General features: G+C 45.9%; 1 protein-coding gene across 1 annotated transcript in view; it reads left to right on the top strand.

Moving 5' to 3' along the window:
• Window positions 1-15,641, top strand: part of Arhgap21 (Rho GTPase activating protein 21) — a 123,432-nt gene extending 107,791 nt beyond the window's left edge. Inside the window, 12 exon segments of the mRNA NM_001191693.1 lie at window positions 1,679-1,743; window positions 1,822-1,958; window positions 2,454-2,596; window positions 3,050-3,205; window positions 3,322-3,400; window positions 3,979-4,052; window positions 4,129-4,218; window positions 7,166-7,291; window positions 7,473-7,514; window positions 7,825-7,930; window positions 9,785-9,816; window positions 13,192-15,641. Coding sequence (NP_001178622.1) covers window positions 1,679-1,743; window positions 1,822-1,958; window positions 2,454-2,596; window positions 3,050-3,205; window positions 3,322-3,400; window positions 3,979-4,052; window positions 4,129-4,218; window positions 7,166-7,291; window positions 7,473-7,514; window positions 7,825-7,930; window positions 9,785-9,816; window positions 13,192-14,859 — 2,718 coding nt within the window. The 3' untranslated portion in view covers window positions 14,860-15,641.
• Window positions 15,642-17,339: the final 1,698 nt, after the last annotated feature.

The raw sequence follows: 17,339 nt of genomic DNA, 5'->3' as shown, positions 1-17,339 counted from the left end.
TTATGAGTGTGCAGTTTGTCTCCCTGTGCCCAGGCAGAGTAATAGTCAGAGGTGGAGAAGAGATGTACTCAAGTGATGACACTGGGGAGAGGGACAAGGAGGCCGAGTGGGCTCGTCAGGCCTGTCTGTGGGAACCTGCGTGAGGGTTCGATTTAACTAGAGGGCAGAAAGGCATGCATAAGTTATCAGTCTTGTCAGGGTGTGGTCCTGCCCACCGTCATTTTGACTCGGGTTTGACAAGTTACAAAACGGAGTGAAGGCTCTCTCCAGGAGACAAGCTCCTGTAACTGACACCATTGCTGTGAGAGGGAGCCTTTCCCGAGATTCCTGGGAGAATTCCTGTCGCGTGCCCAATGTCCCGCCAGCAAGAACGATGCGTGGCAACAGGATTCTTCTGCGAACAAGCCTTTACTGTGTTACAGCTCTCTTGAACAGGGACCCCCGAGCGGCAAGTCGCTCGCCTTATATACACAACAGTATGCTAATTATCTCTCAGGGATTGGTGGGGCATGGATCACCCCACTATCACCCCACTACTTGTCCTCCAGGGATTGGCGGAGAATGAATCATCCCATTAGCATGGTACCGCCCCTCATTAGCATATTAACGGTCAACTGACACCTGGTGCAAAAACCGCACATGTGCAGTACCGTTGTTCACCACTGGAGGGCGCCCTACATCTCATTATCATATGGCCGCCCTAGCAAGGGGACAAGCCTGCACATGCGCAGTAAGTTGTTGACATCCAGACAAGGCTGAATGTCTGCGCCATCTTTGTTTCGCCCCGCCGCTCTCTACAAATTCCAACTTCCTGAGAGCCATTGTTTCAATAATCTGATAGCCAAGAGGAGTAAACCTCTTTAAGTATTTTCATTCCTGCCTGTGTGGCGACGTGTATTTTATTAAACTCAAAATAAGACATATTTTTTTAAAAAAGCGTTGCAGACCCATACCAGTATGTAATTACAATTGCCACAAACAGAGTTGTTCCTGTTTGCTGAGCTCTGGGTTCAACTCAGGGCACAGGACAAAGCGGGCTCTTGATGAACTGCCCCTTTAATACCTCCTGACTCCTAGTTCACCGTTCCTGAGTCAAGTTTACTTTTAGCAGATTCTGGTGGAGTTTTCCACCAGTGGTATCCTTTTTTTTTTTTTTTAAGATTTATTTATTATATATAAGTACACTGTAGCTGTCTTCAGACATAGCAGAAGAGGGCGTCAGATCTTATTACAGATGGTTGTGAGCCACCATGTGATTGCTGGGATTTGAACTCAGGACCTCTGGAAGAACATTCAGTGCTATTAACCACTGAGCCATTTCTCCAGCCCCACGAGTGGCATTCTTACCAAATACTGATCATTTTTCCTGGTATTAGAGAAATTAGCTTTGTGTTCCCAGTCACACATTTTGCGTAGCATTATCAATTCAGGAGGTACTGAGTCTCTGAGGCCTAAGAATTATCCTCCGTGCTGCATAAATACAGGAAATACACAGCAAACTCCCTTGCAGGGGCAGCAGGCAATTGGACCATCTGCTGCACAGCGGCAGCTCCACTGAGAACAGGCTACAGCATTCGTATTAACAGCTTGGTTCAATAGCGAGCCTCAAACTCACACTTACCCTCGGCCTCTAATTCTAATAACCCCTTCCCATTGTCACCTTCTGCTCCTTCTGTAGGACACTGGAGTGACCAACAGAGATCTAATTAGTCGAAGAATCAAAGAGTATAACAGTCTGCTGAGGTGAGAATCCCACCATGCCTGTGGCTAATGTAGACGTCTCATGTACCGTGCTTTAGAAAAGTTTCTTTCTCTTAGCAGCAAAACAGAACAGTTGCCAAAAACACCTCGCCAGAGTCTTAGCATCCGGCAAACTCTGCTCGGCGCTAAATCAGAGCCAAAGACTCAAAGCCCACATTCTCCAAAGGAGGAGTCGGAGAGGAAGCTTCTCAGTAAAGGTAACGGCAACAGGGGGTTAAGCTGGAATCATGAGGGTATGTTCTTGCTTTATTGTGCTGTTTTTACCAGCAGATGCAGCGTTAGGTCAGCTAGCTCAAAGCTCACGGTAGACAAAACAAGCTCAGTGGACATCTTCCTTTAGGGTGAAGCCAGAGTCATCTGTTTCTTTAATAAGAGACAGGGCAGGAGAACACACAGTCACGTGAAGGCATCCTTACAGACGTGATGAGAATGGCCAGATATGTTGCTCTAAGACGGAGACAGTGCTTCCCTGCCTCTTACAAAGAGGACACACTGCTTCTGCCTTCTATTTGAAAGGGAAGAAATATGGACAGATTGGAGGCTTGACAGTAGGAAGAGACTAACTGTGGTGAATGTAGACCGTTTATAATGTAAGACTATAGTTAATTAAGCATTGATGAATTAGACTTTAGACTTAAATAGTCTTATTTCCATTTTTAATAACATCATCTTCTTTCACTAACAATCAAAAGATGATACCAGTCCTCCGAAAGACAAAGGTACTTGGAGAAGAGGCATTCCGAGCATCGTGAGGAAGACGTTTGAGAAAAAGCCGGCTGCCACAGGGACCTTCGGAGTTAGGCTGGACGATTGCCCGCCTGCCCACACCAACCGGGTAGGAGAGCCCAGCCATCTAGCTGGATGTGTGCACCAGTGTCTGTGATAGTGACCTCTGTGCACCAGTGTCTGTGATAGTGACCTCTGTGCACCAGTGTCTGTGATAGTGACCTCTGTGCACCAGTGTCTGTGATAGTGGACGTGTGCACCAGTGTCTGTGATAGTGGACATGTGCACCAGTGTCTGTGATAGTGACCTCTGTGCACCAGTGTCTGTGATAGTGGACGTGTGCACCAGTGTCTGTGATAGTGACCTCCATGCACAGCCCTCCTGCCCTGCCCATCTAGTGTGCCTGCCCTTCCTTAGGATGGCTGAGTAGTTCCTGTCTTTAAGCTTTTTATCTGACATTAACTCTGAGCTAGAGTAGTGGTTTAATTGGAAACGGTCAATAGGAATTCGTTTTCAAGCTTTGGTACTGTGTTAAATAAAATGCTGGTTTCTTGTTTTGCAGTATATTCCATTAATCGTTGACATATGTTGCAAATTGGTTGAAGAAAGGGGTCTTGAATATACAGGTATTTACCGAGTTCCCGGCAACAACGCAGCCATTTCAAGCATGCAGGAAGAGCTCAACAAGGGGATGGCAGACATTGACATACAAGATGACGTAGGTTCCTTTTTACTGGACTAACAGATCCAGTTTTCCCTTCGTAATATTGACATACGCAATATGTATATGTAATATGAATATATAATATTCGTATTTCTGTTTTGCATATCCAGAAATGGCGAGATTTGAATGTGATCAGCAGTTTACTAAAATCCTTCTTCAGAAAGCTCCCCGAGCCTCTCTTTACTAACGGTGAGTGAGCTCCCACACCCACGCCCGCGGAAAACCCACGCCAGCGGAAAAGCCTCAGCCTGTGCTAGAGACCATAATCAGTCAAGCCAGGAAAGCGAGAGATGGAGGAAATGGCACTTATCTCGAGTCTTACTTAAATGAAAAGCATATTAAGAACCGGTTTTGGTCATTTATAGTCTTTTCATAAATTCCGGTGAAAATCATTTGCTAAATTGATATGCTTCAGTAACATGAAAATAAGATCTATATTGGCCTATGTTTGTCATTAAGCTAAAATTGTTGTTTTAGTCAAGTTCTCTGGACGTAAAGTGTAGTGCAAGGATCCTGTTCTAGGTGCTACTGTTAGGTAGGGATAATGGACCGGCTGACCAAATGCTAGACCGCAGCTTCAGAGGCCTCCCACTAGGAACTGCTCTGATCGTTGGGAAAGCTCGGAGATTATTAAGAACCATCTCCAGCGTGCACATTTCAGAGATCTACGTTTAGAGATGCATTTTAAAACGTGGTTCCTTGAACAAAATGAGACCACATTTCGGCGAAGCAGTTTAACCTCGCTGTCTTCTGTCTTCTGCCGCCAGACAAATATGCTGACTTCATCGAGGCCAATCGCAAGGAGGACCCTCTAGATCGGCTGAGGACGCTAAAGAGACTAGTAGGTATTACTTTTACTTGGGGAGGCGCAGCTCCAGTGCAGCATTTAAATCCATCTTGCAAATAATATGTTCTAGATTCACGATCTGCCTGAGCATCATTTCGAGACACTGAAGTTTCTCTCGGCCCATCTGAAGACAGTGGCAGAAAACTCAGAAAAAAATAAGGTACGTCAGGTACAGCCGAAGTGAACTCTGGGTGGCCTCAGTCTGAGGTTGGCCTCCGTGGCTCTGGGCTGAAAGGCCTTTATTTCACAGAAGCCGTAGAGTGCCTCGGACTGGGCTGGCTGGGTCTCTCTGGAGATCACCCCACTGCAGAGACTCCATGGGCAGCAGCTGTCCTCTTGCGAAGGAAATCTCATTTAGAAATGTCTCACTTTTACATTCATCCAGCAAGAAAGACGCAAGTCAGCATTTTATTTTTGTTTTCAGCTTTGTGTTACTAGTTTGAGTGGGTGGTGTGTGTGTGTGTTTGTGTGTGTGTGTGTGTGAGATAAACCAGTCAGAGTACCAGACGAATACGCTGAAACGTTTTTAGTTTCCTATTACACAGGTGTGATTCCTTTCTTCTTTTAATACCCCATTGTCACGCACCACAATTAGCTGTTCTAAGGTGTATCAAAAGTTCACTTCATATTCAAGTTTTCTTACCCCCCCCCCCCCCCCGCAGTGCAGTTATTTCTTTAAGTATCTAGATAAGATTTACCCATTGTATTTCACCAGTCTGTTTTAGTCTTAATCTCCCATCCTTTTGCTTAGTCAGTGATGATTGTTACCCGAATCCCTTCTGTCAAGAGCTTAAATGATTCTCCTCCTAACTCAGGTCATTCATTAAAGTTCTCTGATGATTATATTGGGCTTTGGAGGGAAAACATTAGAGAAAGCTAAGGAGTATGGCTTACACTCCTCTTCTAAGATGGCTTTCTGCCGGCAGGCTGCAGGGCTCAGTGGCCCAGCAGTGCGTCATCATCTACTTGAGAAGATGGAGAGGACCACACATTGCCTCAGTTGGGAGAGCTGTGGAAGGTTAAGAGGGGGGAAGACCAAACCCAGAGACATTAGTCTCTAAAAGTTTGTCCAGAAAACTCAAAGTTTCCCCAATGTGATTCTACTTTGTTTTTAAGTCAGGTTCTCTGTGTAGTCCTGGCTGCCCTGGAACTTGCTCTATAGACCAGGCTGGCCTCAAACTCAGAGAGACCTCATCTACCTCCTGGGTGCTAGATTAAAGCATGAGCCACTACACCTGGCTCAGTTCTCTTTTAGTAATCTGCCCTAACATTTTACTTACCTAGGGATGTTTGTGAGAAAGGAGCTCAGCTAGCTCAAGCTGGTCTTGAACTCACCTTTGTGGAGCCTGTGTGTCCTTAAATGTATTATCCTCTGGCCGTCTCCCAGCACACACTAGAGCCACAGGCACAGGGGGTTTTGCTAGATGGGTCTGAAGACAGTATGGTACTTTATTTCCTTGACTTTCTTTTTTTCCATTAATTAATTTCTTTATTCACCTTAGATTCTGATTGCAGCCCCCTTTCTCTTCTCAGTCTCTGCCTCACACAGCTGCTTCCCCCACCCCTCCCCTTTACCTCTGAGGGGTAAAGGGGGAGGTCCCTGAGTACCAACGCACCCTGGTGTGCCTCAAGTCACTGCAGGCCTAGGCACATCCTTTCCCACTGAGGCCAGACAAGGCAGGCCAGTCAGGATCCTCAGGCAGGCAGAGAGTCGGGTAAGCTCCCTAAGTTGTTAGGGGACCTGAGTGAAGACTGTGCTGCAGGTCTGCTGTGTACACACGGTGCGGGTAGAGGGAGCAAGGTCCAGCCCTTGTATATTCTTTGGTTGGTTGGTCCTTGATTTTTTTTTTTAACCTAATTTTTTGGAACTTAAATGCACAATTCAAACAATTACCAGAAACAAACAAACAAACAAACAAAAAAAAAAAAAAAACTAGGCCCAGTGCCATCTTTTATATGTAGGAGCACTAGCTAAAGATTACTCACACCAGACGAAACGTTTCTGCACATAAGTATTAATGTGTATCATAGTCTAAAGACTTAAATGAAGCCATAAGCCAGAGTCTGTTGCACGCCTGACAGGAGTGTGTGATGTGGTGGACCTTTGGCCATGCTGACCAGCATGAGATGAGTTCAGAACAAGACAGAGATGCTGGTGCCCAAATCCTTCCCAAAGGTCACATTTTATTTAATAAATGACGGTTGTTTCAGTGGAGGAGAAAAGCCGCAGGCTTTTGTCTGGTGATTGTGTGCGCACGCCAGTGCCTCACAGATAATCTACTACTGTGGGTCCCAAGTGACGGATTCTTTCCAGTATGGCTTTTTTTGAGATTTGTGGTATTTTTAATTTATTAAATATCCTGACGGTTTCTTAAGATTTGTTTAATCAAAACTTAAGCTCAAAGTAACATAAAAGAAAATAGGACCCATGCCCTCACTGCCATAATTGGACAGAATATTATGTCAATAAATACACAAACCAGTCAGAAGAATGTCATGCTAGGAATGACGCAAGGCCAAGCTCAGAACTTAGGAGATTCGGATGGGGTAAAAGTGAATAAAAAAGGAGTTGGGGATTTAGCTCAGTGGTAGAGCGCTTGCCTAGCAAGCTCAAGGCCCTGGGTTCGGTCCTCAGCTCTGGAAAACAAAAACAAAAACAAACAAACAACAACAACAACAACAAAGTGAATCAAAAAGTTATTTTCAGACTGGTTTTCCTCCGTTAATGATTTTGATACGTGGCATGAAGAAGAACCTGGACCCGTGCATATATGTCTTAAACCCTTTGTCCCTTCCTTCCAGTTCCCAAGGGACAGAACTTCTTCAATTTCACTTTCCCCTTTCTTTGCCGTGTGATCCTTCTTTGTTAGTTAAGAATGGTAGGTTGATTTGACTCAAAATTAATCAAAGACTTTCTTGGGAAAGCACGAATGTCACTTAGGCATTGCATATTGTCACTCCTGAGAGTGCGACTTAGGAAGAGTCTACTTCTCTTCATCCAGTTGTATCTTTTCATCAAAAAGAACTTCCCTAAATAAATTTCAGCAGCGAAAGCTAAGCCTGCCATGGAGATTTAATCTAATTTTCTACTTTGATCTTTCTTTCAGATGGAACCCAGAAACCTAGCGATTGTTTTCGGTCCAACTCTAGTGAGAACATCAGAAGACAACATGACCCACATGGTCACACACATGCCTGACCAGTACAAGATCGTAGAGACCCTCATCCAGCACGTAAGTTCACACCGCGCCTCTTCCTGCCAGTTCATTGTTCAGCTGACAGCTGGTCGGACAAAAGTCGTCTCCACTGTTTTTTCCCCATAAGACGTGTCCCTTATTTCTGTGCTGTTCCCTAGGATAGAACGACACTTCGGGGTTATTTAATTATTCTCACCTTGTTTATTTTAAATTTTAGCATGACTGGTTTTTCACAGAAGAGGGTGCTGAAGAGCCTCTCGTAAGTATTGTCCGCCAGCGCCCGGCTGCTTTCATGTGGGACACAGGCTCCTTCTTGATGACACTGCCATCTTGGCCTTCTGCTTTGTATGCTGTTAGCAGCTTTGCACCCTGGAAGCAGGCGTCTAGCTCCTCAGTTGCTGATCTGATAAGACTATAACTGTGGTGCCTACTTTTCCCTTAGTGACATCTAACCAATGCAAACTGACCTCTTGCTCCATGTAATCATTATCTTTACTAAATGTTGTTTGAATTTTAAAGAAAGTTGCCTCTGGAGAGATGACGAAGAGCTCTTTGTTTGTTAACCATAGACAGCAGTGCAGGAGGAGAACACAGTAGACTCCCAGCCAGTACCAAACATAGATCACTTACTCACCAACATTGGAAGGACAGGCGTGCTCCCTGGAGATGTATCAGGTAACTCTTGTCGGGGCGGTACTGACCTCTAGGGGATCTGCCCTCCCTATCAAGTGAAACAGCGAGCGGCCATGAGTAACACTCTACACGGGTTGTTCTCTTTTCCTCCTTGCTGTTCCTTTCTACTAATAACACCCGAGATCCGCCTTTCCCGACGGTGTCACCTACCTTCCGGCGCTGTAACACATCGCCAGTGCATGGAGTTGTGATGTGTGTCAGAGTGGGAAGCTGAGAGCATGCAAACCACTGTTCTGTTTTATTTTCTTTAATCCACAGTTTCCATGTAATAGTCATCACAAGGTAAAACAGATACATGCTACTGAGTGTGTGGTTGCTGTGACGGCAGAAAGTATGGTTAGACTGAATGCTTAGTTCTGCTTGGGACCAGTTCTGTGCGGGCAACAAGCTATGTATGCTGAGCTGCCCCGCAGTCCTATCTGCCCCTAGAGACGCCGCAGTCAAAGTCATTCTCCCTGACTATGGTTTTCCTCTGTCTCCTCCTGCCACCCTCACGCTTGGTTAAGTACTAGTATTTACTAGGCTCTGTAGAAACCGTCTCCTGCCAAACTGTTGCACTAATCCGGCATGCTATTTTACACGATGTTCTCCCTTTGTCTCTAGCTCTTGTTTTAGCCCTAAAGGGTTTTTTTCAGCACTTACTGACACAGGCTAATCTATACTGATGTTGCACAGGTGAAGTGGGAGGAGTCTATCACACGGTAATGTCTCTAGTGGATTCTGTGATGTCCCTGATGGACAGCTGGAGCTGTAGGAAGAAGGAGGACTGTTGTCCACACTGCAGCTGCCTTGTCTGCAGAAACCCCCGGTTCTTGTAAATGCCATCCTAGCTGATCTGTGGTGTACAAGTCTCTCCTAAGAATATTGTAAACAGATCACTACTACTCTCTTAAAAGTTTTTCTGCTGTCTCTTGTTATTTCTGAAGCAGACCCTGAGGAGAAATAGCATGGTATGGTCAAATGGTTCTTAAAGTCATAAAGCATTTAGCCATGTGTTAAAAGGGGCGTGGCACGGGGCCCAGCTTGTTAATTTTGAAAATCATTTTCCCAAAGTTCAAAGATTAAAATTCTAAAATCAATAACTTTTCTTCCCAGTGCTGGCCCCTTCCTACCCTCTTTATACTTGTATAATCTGAGTTTTTGCCAGACAGCAAAATTATGGTCTCCATTTCTCCATTTCCATATAGCATTGTTAATAGCTACTTAACAAACCTGGTAGCAATGTGACCAAACTAACCAAAAGGATCCCTGACTGCACAGACGTGATGCTGGGGTCAAGTACAAAAACTAGAATCGTCTAAAGAAACCAAAAGTGACCTGGAAGCAAGGTCATCCTGATGCCTTTGTCGCATCCATTCCCGTCTGGGATACGTGCGCACAAATTCCAATCTGACAGTCTGACAAAAATCAACACGTACACCAGTTGAGTGTTTCCAATTCGTAGCTAGGGCAGCCGACAGTCTGGAAAGTTCTACATTGTGTATCAGTTTCAGATACAAGATGTGGGACATAATTTTTAAGGTCTTCAAGCTTCTCTATTGCTAGATTTACTATTTAGAAAGTAAGCACTGGTATTTCTGTTTTCGTTTAGCACAGGGCTCCTTTGCCATTCCTGTCATTGAGCTGGTTCTGCCTACAATTCACAGCATCCTTTCATGGCGGTGGCTTTCTGTGGTGCAGCTTGCATCTTTGTGAGCTCTGACTATCCACTGTGTTCTTGTTTTCAGTTTTGCTTTCACATTTGTTCTGTGCCTGTCCTCCTCATAAGTTTTGCATCGTTTGTTGAAGGCAGCGAAGCTTGGCACCCACTAAACACACTGTATTTACTTCCCACAGATTCAGCCACTAGTGACTCGACAAAATCGAAGGTGAGTTGTTCTGCAGCTGGAAAACACTTCGAGGTAGCTTTGGGGCGTGGTAGCTTTGGGCGGGGGCTGACTCTCCTCGTTAACGTACAAGTGTCCTCCACACTGGAGCCAGAGGAATAAAGTCCAGTATGCAGAGAAGGTGATTTGATAGAAGAAGGCTGGACAGTACAAGATTGTAAGTTGGAAAAGCGCAGTTACGGGAACGGTTCAGCATAATACAGACAACAGTGATTTTTTGTTTTGTTTGTTTTGTTTTTTACATTGTCAAAAATTGACCAACATAAAAGCAGGGAGAATGAATCTCCACATGAGTCAGGATGATGGCATGGGCTTGAGACAGGAGGATAACCAGTTCTGGGCCAGGCGTGGCTGTATAATGAGACTGTCTCAAAACATACAAAGCACAAATACAAAACAGGTGGGTGAGCGTATCCACCAAGTCGTTTCTCACCGACTAACCCTCAGAGTGTGCTTCTGTTGCCATGGCACATGCACTGACCAAGAGCAACTTAGAGAGGAAAGAGTTCATCTCTCCTGGACTCACAGGTCACAGTCCGCCATTGAAAGAGTTCATCTCGCCTGGACTCACAGGTCACAGTCCGCCATTGAAAGAGTTCATCTCGCCTGGACTCACAGGTCACAGTCCGCCATTGAAAGAGTTCATCACCTGGACTCACAGGTCACAGTCCGCCATTGAAAGAGTTCATCTCGCCTGGACTCACAGGTCACAGTCCGCCATTGAAAGAGTTCATCTCGCCTGGACTCACAGGTCACAGTCCGCCTTTGAAAGAGTTCATCACCTGGACTCACAGGTCACAGTCCGCCATTGAAAGAGTTCATCACCTGGACTCACAGGTCACAGTCCGCCATTGAAAGAGTTCATCTCGCCTGGACTCACAGGTCACAGTCCGCCATTGAAAGAGTTCATCACCTGGACTCACAGGTCACAGTCCGCCATTGAAAGAGTTCATCTCGCCTGGACTCACAGGTCACAGTCCGCCATTGAAAGAGTTCATCACCTGGACTCACAGGTCACAGTCCGCCATTGAAAGAGTTCATCACCTGGACTCACAGGTCACAGTCCGCCATTGAAAGAGTTCATCACCTGGACTCACAGGTCACAGTCCGCCATTGAAAGAGTTCATCTCGCCTGGACTCACAGGTCACAGTCCGCCATTGAAAGAGTTCATCACCTGGACTCACAGGTCACAGTCCGCCATTGAAAGAGTTCATCACCTGGACTCACAGGTCACAGTCCGCCATTGAAAGAGTTCATCACCTGGACTCACAGGTCACAGTCCGCCATTGAAAGAGTTCATCTCGCCTGGACTCACAGGTCACAGTCCGCCATTGAAAGAGTTCATCACCTGGACTCACAGGTCACAGTCCGCCATTGAAAGAGTTCATCACCTGGACTCACAGGTCACAGTCCGCCATTGAAAGAGTTCATCTCGCCTGGACTCACAGGTCACAGTCCGCCATTGAAAGAGTTCATCTCACCTGGACTCACAGGTCACAGTCCGCCATTGAAAGAGTTCATCTCACCTGGACTCACAGGTCACAGTCCGCCATTGAAAGAGTTCATCTCGCCTGGACTCACAGGTCACAGTCCGTCACTGAGGGATGCCAGGGCACGAGCAGGAAGCAGAAACCACAGAACAGTGCTGGCTGGGTGCTCATGCTCAGCTGGCTTTCCGTCACAGTGAGGACCACCTGCCTAGGCGTGCTGACTACAGTGGCCATCATAACTCAACACTCCCACACACTTGCCCATATGCCTGTCTCTGCTGAGTAACCCCTCCGCTGAAACTTCTTCTTCTAGCAACATCTAAAGTTAATTAACATATCCACTGAGGTTTTTTTGCTCACTTAAACATATCGTTTTATAAGCCTTTTACCTTAAACTCATTAGCCGGTAAATTCTCATACACACACACACACAGTTACCTAGTTAATTATAGTACTGAGGACACTACCCTAAATGATGTCATTTCTCCCATGAGCAGGGACATTCTTCTACATAATCACGGTCTAATCATCATAGTCAGGATGCTAAAATGAGCATGATAAATATTCCTTTAACCCCACCCCTAGTCCAGTCCCCACTCAGGAATAATCAGGAGTCATTGCTTGCATTCAGTTGTCATGTCTCCTTGGTCTCTGTAGATCTCAACCACTTGTCAACCCTCCTCATTGTTTGAAATGGTCTCAGTGTGTGTAGCCCTGGCTAGCCTGGGACACAATCTTCTGGTCTCAGCTTCCCAACTGCATCGCTGTACGTTGCTGAAACCAGAAAGACATGCCTGGGATTCCTACTCCCTCCACTAGACACCCACCCTCCCCTTGCCTGCTCATCTTACACTGCTCTGTACTGTACCTGTGGGGCAGTGAGTACTCAGATAGCTAACAGTTTCCAAGTTGTAGAAAAGCAGTCATCTTCCCCAAATCACAGAATTAGAGGATTTTAAAGATGATATTCTCTAGGTGCTTCTTTTGTGAACAACAAAACAGATGCATAAAGAGAATCCGCCCTCCTATATGCCCTGCAGAGCATGCTGGAGACCGGAGACCAGCATCAGCCGTGGTTCCCCAGGGAGGACATGGAGGAACAACGTAACCCATAGGAACCCATTGCAACACATAAGCACAGTCCTGTGGACCTGTGACTCACCCGTCACTCAGAAGGCCTTAGGACTGTAGTTCAACTATATTCTCAAATCTATTACTCCACATGTCTTCTGCTTGACCCTTTACTCAAGATTGTTCTCTAAAACAAGGACCATTCACCTGCCCACCAACTGACTGCTCAGCAGTCAGACTTTCTGAAACTCACTAAATGGTTGTCATCAAGAACATCCAATAAATAGCAGTGATTAGCGTAACAGTGCACTGCAGTGGTTCATGGTGAGATTCACAACCTTTTCCGTAGTCTGTGTCATTTCCATCCTCCACTTTTGCTGTTCTGTGAGATGGGTGAAGTCTTTACTAGCCTGCTTTACTCAGGCAAATCCCAGAAGGTGCCCTCTTGGTGAGGTAACAGGAGCCAGACTCTCCTTAGCTGCATGAGTGTCTCAGGTACAGTGTCAGTACCAAATGTCATCCACAATTAGAAGACTGACTTCACCGTACGGTCCTAATCATGTCAGAATATTAAACCGTGTCGGAATGGTGTTTACCGAATGTATCTGTGATGATGTGGCAAGCATGGGACTGGTAATTAAGTTGACTTTGATATAAGTTCAGAGGGGAGTATTAAAAATACACTATGCTGTGGTTGCATCTAGGACGTTGGTAGACTTTAGTTCTTCAAGTAATATCTGGGACAAGCCAGCGCTGGACAATGTTCATAGCCTTATTTTTCTGCTTGTTTCCTAGGGCTCTTGGGGATCGGGGAAGGATCAGTATAGCAGGGAACTGCTTGTGTCCTCCATCTTCGCAGCCGCTAGTCGCAAGAGGAAAAAGCCCAAAGAGAAAGCCCAGCCCAGCAGCTCGGAAGACGAGCTGGACAGTGTGTTCTTTAAGAAGGAGAACATGGAACCGAGTCACAGTGAGATTAAAGAAGAGTCCAAAAGAGAAAGTGAGACACCAGGTAGAAAGCAGAGGGTTGTCGTTGCCAAAGACAGTAACACTAAGAAAGACACGGGTACAACGAAGGAGGAGAAGAAGATGCCATCGGACGAACCATCCCCACCACACAGCTCCAAACGCAACAGGTCACCAACGCTCAGCTGTCGCCTGGCCATGCTGAAGGAGAGCCCCAGATCACTTCTGACACAGAAGCCCCACTGTGAAGAGACAGGGTCTGACTCGGGCACTCTGTCTTCCCAGGCTTCACTAGCCAGGTCCTCCACTAAAAAATCCACCAGTCCAGAAACCAGGCACACTGAGTTTTTGTCCAATGCTGGTACCATCACCTCAGACTATTCTACCACATCATCCACTACCTACTTGACCAGCCTGGACTCCAGCCGCCTGAGCCCTGAGGTGCAGTCAGTGGCAGAGAGCAAGGGCGACGAGGCTGATGACGAGAGGAGCGAACTGGTGAGTGAGGGGCGGCCCGTGGAGACGGACAGTGAGAGCGAGTTCCCGGTGTTCCCCTCCGCCCTGACTTCAGGGCAGTTCAGAGGAAAGCTACAGGAGGTCGCCAGGTCGAGCCGCAGAAACTCGGAAGGCAGTGAAGCCAGCTGCACCGAGGGAAGCCTCACACCAAGCTTAGACAGCCGCAGACAGCAGTTCAGCTCCCACAGGCTGATCGAATGCGACACGCTGTCCAGGAAGAAGTCTGCTCGCTTCAAGTCGGACAGTGGGAGCCCCGGAGACACCAGGACGGAGAAAGAAACGCCTGCCCTGGCCAAGATGTTTGATGTCATGAAGAAAGGCAAGTCGACGGGGAGCCTCTTGACACCCAGCAGAAGTGAATCCGAAAAGCAGGAGGCCACTTGGAAAACAAAAATAGCAGATCGCTTAAAACTGAGACCCAGGGCACCCGCAGATGACATGTTTGGAGTTGGGAATCAAAAACCTACTGCCGAGACAGCAAAAAGGAAAAACATCAAACGCAGACACACGCTCGGAGGCCACAGAGATGCTACAGAAATCAGCGTCCTGAGCTTCTGGAAAGCGCAAGAGCAGAGTGCGGACAAAGAGTCCGAACTTTCAGCTGTGAACCGGTTAAAACCCAAATGCTCAGCCCAGGACCTCTCCATCTCAGACTGGCTGGCCAGGGAGCGCATCCGCTCCAGCGCCTCCGACCTCAGCCGAAGCGAAGGCTGCGAGCCCCAGGCCGAGAGCCCCAGCGTGCTGGGAACACCCACCAGCACCCACACACCGCCGCCCTCTCAGCAGCCTGAAGCTAGGGCTGCTGCCAGCACCTCGGCTTCAACCAGCCAGCCCCCTCTTTCCACACCACCACAGTCACCTGACCAAATAAACGGAGACAGCTTCCAGAACACGAGCCAAAATGCTAGTTCTGCGGCCAACGCCCACCCTCACAAACTGTCTGAAAGTCCCAACACTAAAACAGAGTCTCCTCCCTGCCTTTAAGCTGGGTCTGTCCACTCTAGCAAGAAAAAAACTACTGTTACACAGTCCAGTAACTCTGTAAATATTTTTCTTGTACCAGAATTGTTATTATGCAGCCTTGGTTTGGGCTGGATTCACCATTTTGCACTGTGGAATAGCTTTACAGTGCATCACTGCAGCCAGGAGAACACACACATATATTTAAAAGTATATCGGATAGTTGGCTACAAGTAAGCAGGGTATTTGTCGCAACTCACTACATAGTATATTCCCCAAATTACTGAAGAAAGTTGCTGCCTCCCGCAGCCCAGTTGTTCTTTTGGTTCCTCACTAACAAAAGTGCCTCATGACAAAAGTACATTTGATTTTTAGGGTGCCATATTGTTAAAATTAGATAACGTACATTGAATAAATGAATGCATTTTATCCGTAACAGATTCCCTTACATTTACCAGTTAACACAGGTGGATACAGAACTCCCATTCCTTAGTCATTCCAGGCGGATCTGAGTTTTATATTCGAACTTTTAATACAGTTTTTGAGTTTTGTGTGACTTGAATTTTTAATCTTTCTGTAAAATACGTAATAACTTAAATGAACATATTCTATGTGTATCTTTTCTTCAGATACCAGATTTGATATAAATGTTGTAACATAGGTGTGTAGATAGTGGATCCTGGATGGAACTGGCTTCTTACTGAGAAGAATATAATTCTGCATGAGGACTTTATCCAAACCTGTGTCATGCCTCTGTGCATACCCAATTAAACACTGGAAATAAAATTGTTTTGGTGAACTTTGCACTGTTGGGAGCTCACTCTGTTTTACAGTGCTATGAATTTATATATTATCATTTCTTACCTTTTAAACGTTAACAGTCCTTTCTTCCACCTTTCCTTTTCCTTGAGTGGCTGGGACGATCTCTCTGGAGCCTGCAGGAGCCTTACTTCTGTGCATGGGGAGGACTTAGTAACTCCAGCTACAGCTGCTCGCCTTTTCCTGAGGAACATTAACTCGGTAGTTAATGGCTTTTTAAATTTGGAAGTTATACTTTATTAGATTTGAAAAGACTGAAAAAATAATAAATATTTAACAATATGCTTTAGTTAATTCTAGGTATGGAGATAGGGGACTGCCTCGTTCTCTAGCAGAGACGTGATTTTACAGCTGCAGATAGTTTCTGTGATTGCATGATGTTTGCAGTTATGGGAACTTTTCAGAGTATATAACTACTATAGCGCTGTAGGCCCTGTAGGTGGGGTTGGTGTTTGTCGGAGGTTCAGCAGGATTGGCTGCAGTTTGTTATGCTAAAGAAGAAACAAGAAAGAAATCAGATTCAAGGATCTTTCTCTTTCCCCTACCCTATCCTTTCTCTCCCATCTAGTGATGGGGGTGAAACCAGAAGGATGAATGGTAGGAAAATCCACAAAGTAGCAAAGACCAGCTACGACTGGTCATAAATATCCCCAGTTTCTATTTATCTTACGGTGGAATTATATTGCTTTTCATTCTTGAAAGTCCTGTGCTACTGGTGTTGAAGTAATAGGTTGACAACGGTATTCTCTCATTCGGAGATGCCAGTTATCGTTGTGTTGCTGACCGCCTTTCAAGGTCGTGTCTCTGTCAGTCTTCCGAGGCTGTGATGCAGTGTGGGTGAATCACGTTATCTGACTGAGACGTGTGGCTTTGGGAACGGAGGTTTGGTATCTTACCAGTTCCGTGCTTTCTCTGTCATCTTCCCTCCTGTTCCATCATTTTCCTTCAAGAACTCCCTTCAAATGTCTCACATTCCTCTCCTTCCCGTCTCCCAGTGCTTGCTCCGCCTGAGCTCCTCACAGTTACTTTCCACTTTGCTGCTTTATCTTTAGCTCTGTCTAATCTGCAGCTGAATCTCTTCAAGTCTCAATTTTCACTTGTTTCGTCTCTCACTGAAAAATAACACCACTTTTTCAAAATGACCTCATCACCTTTAAAATACCACTTACCATATTTTAACTGCCTTCTGTAAAAATGAAAGTTCTATTTTAGCATGAATTCCAGAAGAAGACCACCTGCCTACAAGGTCTAAATCTTGCCGTTTACAAAAAGGGCACGTTTCCTTACGTGAACCCTCCCGTGGTTCATGGGTGTTGCTAGTAACATAATTCATCTTTAGTAGGTTCGATACTTGTGTCTGAGTCTTGCCGATAGAGACCATTTTCTCTCTTGAATCATATGTCCAAGTTCTGCTGTTAGGGGTCAGAACACGTAAACGTTTACCATCGTCAACATTTGTCATAGAGTTCAGTGTACCCAAATCATGGCTGTCCTTTCCTGTTTGAAGATACCCAAAGGCTGCCTTTATGGAGACCAACAGGAAGAAGTATCCATGCAGACATTTGAATTAGCAATTTATGCAGAGGCCTGGGGAGAGTCATGCAAGATTCCCTGGGAAGATGCTCACAGTGAGAGTGGAAATGTTTATCAAACTCTAAACCGATCCAGAGCTGCTGTGGAGCCCG

This window comes from Rattus norvegicus, chromosome 17 (assembly GCF_021556685.1).
Source record: "Rattus norvegicus strain SHRSP/BbbUtx chromosome 17, alternate assembly SHRSP_T2T, whole genome shotgun sequence".
In the NCBI taxonomy this organism is placed as follows: domain Eukaryota; kingdom Metazoa; phylum Chordata; class Mammalia; order Rodentia; family Muridae; genus Rattus; species Rattus norvegicus.
This window is presented reverse-complemented; position numbering and strand designations above follow the sequence as displayed.